At 49.6% G+C, this 6,644-nt stretch overlaps 1 protein-coding gene across 1 annotated transcript; it reads right to left on the bottom strand.

The window, feature by feature from the left end:
- Nucleotides 1-1,368: 1,368 nt before the first annotated feature.
- SSTR5 (somatostatin receptor 5) lies at nt 1,369-2,523 on the bottom strand. The gene has a single exon (XM_065412380.1). It carries the CDS (start codon nt 2,521-2,523, stop codon nt 1,369-1,371), a length of 1,155 nt encoding a protein of 384 aa, XP_065268452.1.
- Nucleotides 2,524-6,644: the final 4,121 nt, after the last annotated feature.

The raw sequence follows: 6,644 nt of genomic DNA, 5'->3' as shown, positions 1-6,644 counted from the left end.
TTATTTCATACAAATAAACATACTTATGGGAGGGCTACAGTTATTTGAACAGCAGTAGTGACAAGAAGCAATCTCTAGGCAAAATAAATAGCTTGTTTCAGGATTAGAAAACCAAGGCGCTAGTTTGGAAAGAGGAAAACAGCATACCAGTATTCCTTTCTCGTTTTCGGCTGAGCAGCAGATTGGTCCATTGGATAGGGCACTGGGCTGGGACTCAGGAGATTGAGGTGCCCTTCCTGGATCTGTCACTGACCTCTCTTTTCCTGTCTGTCTTGTCTACTTCAACTGTAAGCTCGTCAAGGCATAAGGTCTCTCATTAGGTGTTAGTACACTGCCTAGCACAATGGGCCCCTGATTTTGACTGTAGCACGTAGGCCCTACTGTCATACAAATAATAAATAATAACAATAGTTGGATCTATGATAAGTTAAGCATCAAGGACAAAGCTGTATCAGTTTCAGCATGTGGTGACTTACAATGGTAGGAAAAGATACGAGCCTGCTAGCCAAGAGGGAATTCAACTTGTTTTAATTTCTGAAAATACAATTTAAATTCAGATCCATACTTACATTCAGAACCAATAAATAGACACAAAACAGCTTTTCAGGACTTCACAATCACTGTCATTTACATAGTAATAAAGTGACGACGTTACAATTCATAAGCAGCTTGGATTAGAATGTTATACGCACTATGGATGAATTTTCCATTTCACATTCATTTCATAATTCTTTTTCAAGGTATTTTTATTTCTGGGTTGGTTTTTTTTTCAATTGACTTGAAACGCTTCTGGGCGTTTGGAGTCTCTTATGTGGGATAATTACAGTAAAACAATGCAAATGGTTAAGCAGCACTTCAAAACTATGGCATATGCATACTTCCAAGATCAGTAAATTAGTGCTGTGAGCTATGTTACTTTGAAAACTGCCACTTAAGAAATAGTGCTTTTTCCTTTTTTAATATAAAACATTCACTTACCCAACTTTTGAGAATACTTTGGGGCAAATGAACCAATACACTCTCTGCTTTTTGCTGATCCAGCAATGCAAAGCAAATAGGATGGTTAAAACAGGCTCACAGCTGCTTTGCATCACCAGAATGGCACACAGCAGCCAGAATGTACCACTAAATCTGTCCCCTGCATATAGAAAGAGAAAGTGATAACACGTCCAATTGCTTTAGCTACATGCCTTAGACGTTCCACAGAATCCAATATAATCCATAATTCTTTCATGGGGAGGGGGAATCTATGTACATTTGTTTGAGCTTGTGGGTCTCAGGATTTCAGTTTCATCTCTGATTTTCATCCCCCCTCCCCCCCCAGTTTTTCAGCTCTGCAGTTTATTTACAGTTTTTCAAGCCAGGACCTCACACCTTACTTGTTTGCATATGTCCATTGAATTCCATGTTTCTCTGGGTTAGCACTGCTTCTTGCAAGCGGCTGCTGTTCTCCTGCCGGTGCTTGGTTGGATCTCCGTCTTCAACGCCATTCCCCTTCCGGAGACATAAAACTTTCTGAAAACTCTGCTTGAAGTTGTCAGAGAGAAATCCATAAAGTATGGGGTTGGCACAGCTGTTTGCATAGGACAGAACCACCACAAAGAAGTAAACACCAAGTAACCCAGGCTCTTCTGGCAAGGTGGATATCAAATTGACAATGTTCAGTATATAAAACGGGAGCCAGCAAAACACAAAGACGACCACAATGATGACCACCATCCTGGTCACTTTCCTCTCTGACCGCCTGCGCCTTGTGGACCCAACTCGGACCCCAGAAGACTTGACCTTAATCACAATCAGCAGGTAGCAGAGGCAGATCACCAGCAGGGGTCCAAAAAATCCTAAAACCGATGTGTAAATGATGAAGACTGCTGACCATATGTTCACTGGCTCTGGCCAGTTCATGTTGCAGGTGTGAAGGTGTTCCTGAACATCGGAAAATATAATGACTGGAAGAACCACCAAGAATGAGAAAGTCCAGACTGTTATACTGATCAGTTTGGCCACCCTTGGACGCCGCCATTTGGTGGACTTGATGGGATGAACTACTGCAAGGTAGCGATCCATACTCATGACAGTCAAGCAAAAGATACTGGTGAATTGATTAATGCCGTCTACGGTCATAACAAGCCGACACCAAAAGGAGCCAAAGGGCCAGTAAGAGATGGCGTTCTGAGTAGCCAGGAATGGCAAGCCAAGCATGAAGAGTACATCGGCTACGGCTAAATTCAAGATGTAAATGTTGGTGACTGTTTTCATCTTGGCATAACGCAAAACCACATAAATGACCAAGGTGTTCCCACTGAGTCCGATTGCACATACAAGGAAGTATATGATAGAGATAAGAACTGTGTGAACATCTTTGGATACAGGAAGTCCTGTTCTATTCCTGTTGTCCGTCATGTTCGTCAGTGAGGAGGAATTTACATCTTGGGCACTGACCTCCATGCCAAAAGCATTGGAAAAATATAAAGGATCCATTTTTCCTTTCCCAATTTTTTTAAGGCTGAGATAGATTAACATTCACAAACATCTTGTTCCTGAAATAAGAAAAGGAAAGAAGAAAGAGAAGAAAAAAGAATTTTTAAAAGCCATGCATTTGATAGGCAACATCCAGAACTGGATTTTACATTAAGCATCTGTTGTAGGCATTGCTCAGTGTACCATAAATGTAATTACAAGTGTAATCAACAATCGTTTTTGTATCAAGCAGATGTTGCACTGCTATACAGCATCCCCAATAAATAATAATATAAGAATCTATGATTCTATTCTATGATTAATCACCAACCTGGAACAGACCAATAGCTCATCACAATAGGGGCACATAAGTCTAGGTTTCATTCTCAGGAGCTGTTTGGAAAGGAATACGTCTGAAAAGCAGAGATGGAACATTCAAATACAGATGCAGATTTTGAAAGCTCCAAAGTTCAGGGGCATTTAGATCCAGAGTTCTAGGTCAAGCCCATCATGACTTTGAAACCCAAAAGTGAGTTTTATATATTGTTTTTTTGCCCATCATTGTTTATAACATTGTGCTGGCAGGTGGGTAGCCTGAGCAATCTTTTCCCAAGAAAGCACTGCCGATCACGAGTGTTAATTTCTGTTCATCATCTCATGCCACCTCGAAGACAATGTGTTATTTGAATGATTCTACAACCCATCTGCCTTATGCCTCACCTCTTTCCAGGACCCCCCCAAAAGGTGAAATTTTCTGCTTTCGAGTGTGGAAAAACCACCTGACCTCCTATGGAAAGAGATTAGCCATTAATTTAGGGCCAGATTTTCAAAGGGTTTTTTGCAACCGAAGTGTCACAATAGAACCTGAAGGGCTGAGGCCTTTTGAAAATCTCGACTCAGCTATAGCTGCTGATTTGGTTTAAAAATCTACCCATCTTTTGCTATAATCTGGTCCATAATGGCTATGCATTAATCCATTGTGAGTAGCAACAGGCGTGAACTGAAATTCCAAATCTAACTGCCTGAGGGGAGAAGGGTGTTTTTAAAATCCAGACCAAAATCTGGGTCTCATATTTGCAGCTGAGGCTCGTTCCACTGAAATATTTCCCGGATCTGCCTGCCCACATAGAAGCAATCTGAGCTGATAGATTCAGATGCCACTTACAGTCTGGCTAAACCAATTGAAAACCCACGGGAAACATCAACATCTGTGTAGGTGTGGAAAAATAAAACCATCCATTACAGCAAACAAAGCCCGAGTATAAATTCACTGATATCTATGACGGGAAGTCCTACATTTTGGAACATTTAAGAATAGACAAAGCACTAGATATAGCACTCACGAATGCAAAGAAAACTGCATTTGAAAGGAACAGATCAGCTCATTTCCAGCTGTAAATTCTAAGTCCATTAACATTTCCCGTATGCCCTTTCTGCATGACCCCAAATTATGATTTGAGCTTTGTGTCAAGGAAATGCCTTTCGTGAGCCTTGACTTCAATGGGTGTCCTGACAGTCAGTAGTAATAATTCCCAGCTCTTATAGCAGGGGTGGGCAAACTTTTCGGCCTGAGGGCCGCATTGTGTTTCAGAAATTGTATGGCGGGCCGGTTAGGGGAGGCTATGCCTCCTCAAACAGCTAGGCGTGGCCCATCCCCTATCCGCCTCCCCCATCCGCCCCCCCTTCTCACCCCCTGACAACCCCCCCTTGGGACTCCTGCCGCATACAACCTCCCCCTACCCCCGTTCCCTGACAGCCCCCCTGGGACCCCTGTCCCATCCACCCCCCACTGCTCCCTGTCCCCTGACCGCCCCTGGAACCCCCACCCGACTGCCCCCCGCTGTCCCATCCAACCGCTCCTCTCATTCCTGACTGACCCCCCCCGGGACTCCTGCCCCATCCAACCACCCCTTCTCCCTGTCCCCTGACCGCCCCTGGAACCCCTGCCCTGACTGCCCCCCGCCACCCATCCAGCATCATTATCAAACCTTTTGCAGGCGGGGAAAGCACAGCCCAGAGGTGAAACCACTTGCCCAAGGTCACCCAGCAGTTGAGCTAGGAGCAAAACCCAGGTCTCCTGTGTCTCAGCCCAGTGCACTATCTACTAGGCCACACACATTTGAGTAGGAGTTACGGTTTATTAGTCAAGCTGAGTAGGCAGGGCCTGCTCTAACTTTTTTGCCGCCCCAGGCAAAAAAAAAGAGTGCCACCCCGCCGTAACACCCCCTCCCAGCGCTGCGCTGCCAAAATCCCTACCCCCCCCCAGCATCGCGCTGCGCCGGGCCGCCCAAACCCCCGGCCCCCCTGAGCGCCGCACTGGGCCGCACCACCCCCCCGAGTGCCGCGCCACCCCCCCGAGCACCGCGCCACCCAAACCCCCGCCCTCCCGAGCGCCACGCCACTCCACCCAAACCCCGAGCACTGCGCGGGGCCGGGCCGCGCCGCCCAACCCCCCCGAGCACCGCCCAAACCCCCGCCCCCCCGAGCGGTGCGCCGTGCCGCCCAAACCCCGAGGGCCGCGCCGCTGAAACAAAAAAAAAACAAAATACCCCGAGCACCCCCCCGCCACCCCAAGATTGGCCGCCCCTTCCAAGGTGCCGCCCCAAGCACGTGCGTGGTCGGCTGGTGCCTGGAGCCAGCCCTGTGAGTAGGGGGAACTTTTCCAAGCTTCTGCCTCCACTGTGCCTGACTCATACTGATGTTATTTATTACTTTATCTCTTGCTAGTTTATGAAGCTGCCACTACAAGGGTAATGAGGTGCAAAGCAGACAGTGTAGAACTGCAGAAGAATTTACATTAAGAACCTTGCGGTCAACTCAGCAGGTTACTTCTCTCTCTTTCATCCACTACATTCACAGTGGGCCATAGTGTAAGTTCCTCCCGCTCTCAGTAATAGTAGGAAATAGTTTGTTCTGATTTTGAAATTCGCAGGTGGGAAGTCACTGTCTGAAGAAAACAGTCTGCTTTATAATTTGCAACTGGGGAAGATGTGCCAGTGAAGACAAAAAATGCACGAAGATTAGGACAGAAAACCTAAGGAGACTGTGGTTGAAGAGCACAAGTACATGCTGTAGCTAGTCTTCATCCTTTGATGTCTTCCAGTCAAGACTGGATGCTCTTTCTGGAAGATATGCTTCCAGAAGCCCAGGCACACCCTAATGCAGGGGTGGGCAAATGGCCCCAGTCTCCTGGCGTGGCAAGCCGCAGGGTCTGCGCTCCCGGGCCGGAGCGCCCAGCCAAACGCAGCAAGCCGCTGGCCCGTCCCCTGCCTTCCCTCCTCCCCTGGAGCCATGCTGCCGCGCGCGCAGCGCTCCGGGGGCCAGGGCTGCGCGCTCCCGCGGGGCAGTGTTTGGCTCCATGGGGAGGCTAGGAGCCTCATCTCATGGTAAGGGCTCCGGGGCCAGGGGGGTTGGATAAGGGGTGGAGGCAGACAGGGAGCAGCGTGGGTTGGATAGGGGGTGGGATCCCGGGGGGGTGGTTAGGGGTGGGGGGTCTCTGGAGGGGGCAGTCAGGGAGCGGTGGGGGGTTGGATGGGGCATGGGAGTCCCAGGGTCTGTCAGGGGGCGGGGGGTGGATAGGGGTTGGGGCAGTCAGGGAACAGGGAGCAAGGAGGGTCCTGGGGGGGGCAGTTAGGGTGGGGGGGTCTCTGGAGGGGGTGGTCAGGGGACAAGGAGCTGGGGGGGGGCTGTCAGGAGGTAGGGGTGTGGAGAGGGGTAGGGGGAGGCAGGGAGCAGGGGGGGTTGTATGGGTCGGGAGTTCTGGGGGTCCTGTCAGGGCGTGGGGAGTGGTTGGATAAGCGTGGGAGTCCCAGGGGTCTGTCTGGGGGCAGGGGTGTGGATAAGGGTCGGGGCAGTCAGGGGACAGGTAGGGGGTAAGGTCCTAGGGGGGCAGTCAGGGGACAAGGAGCAGGGAGGCTTAGATAGGGGGTGGGGTCCTGGGGGCAGTTAGGGGCAGGGGTCCCAGGAGGGGGCAGTCAGGGGACAAGGAGCAGGGGGGGTTGGGGGTTCTGAGGGGGGAAGTCAGGGGGCGGGAAGTAGGAGGGAGTGGATGGGGGCAGGGTGGGGGCGGGGCTAGGGCGGAGCTCCCCGGGTGCACACCCTAATGAAATGGGCTGTGCATGCCTATGTTTAAGGACCTGTGATTTACAGAAGGTCAGACTAAATGATCTAATGGTCCCATCTGC

Source organism: Emys orbicularis, chromosome 10 (genome assembly GCF_028017835.1).
Source record: "Emys orbicularis isolate rEmyOrb1 chromosome 10, rEmyOrb1.hap1, whole genome shotgun sequence".
In the NCBI taxonomy this organism is placed as follows: Eukaryota; Metazoa; Chordata; order Testudines; family Emydidae; genus Emys; species Emys orbicularis.
The sequence above is the reverse complement of the archived record's forward strand: the minus strand, read 5'-3'. Positions and strand labels throughout refer to the sequence as shown.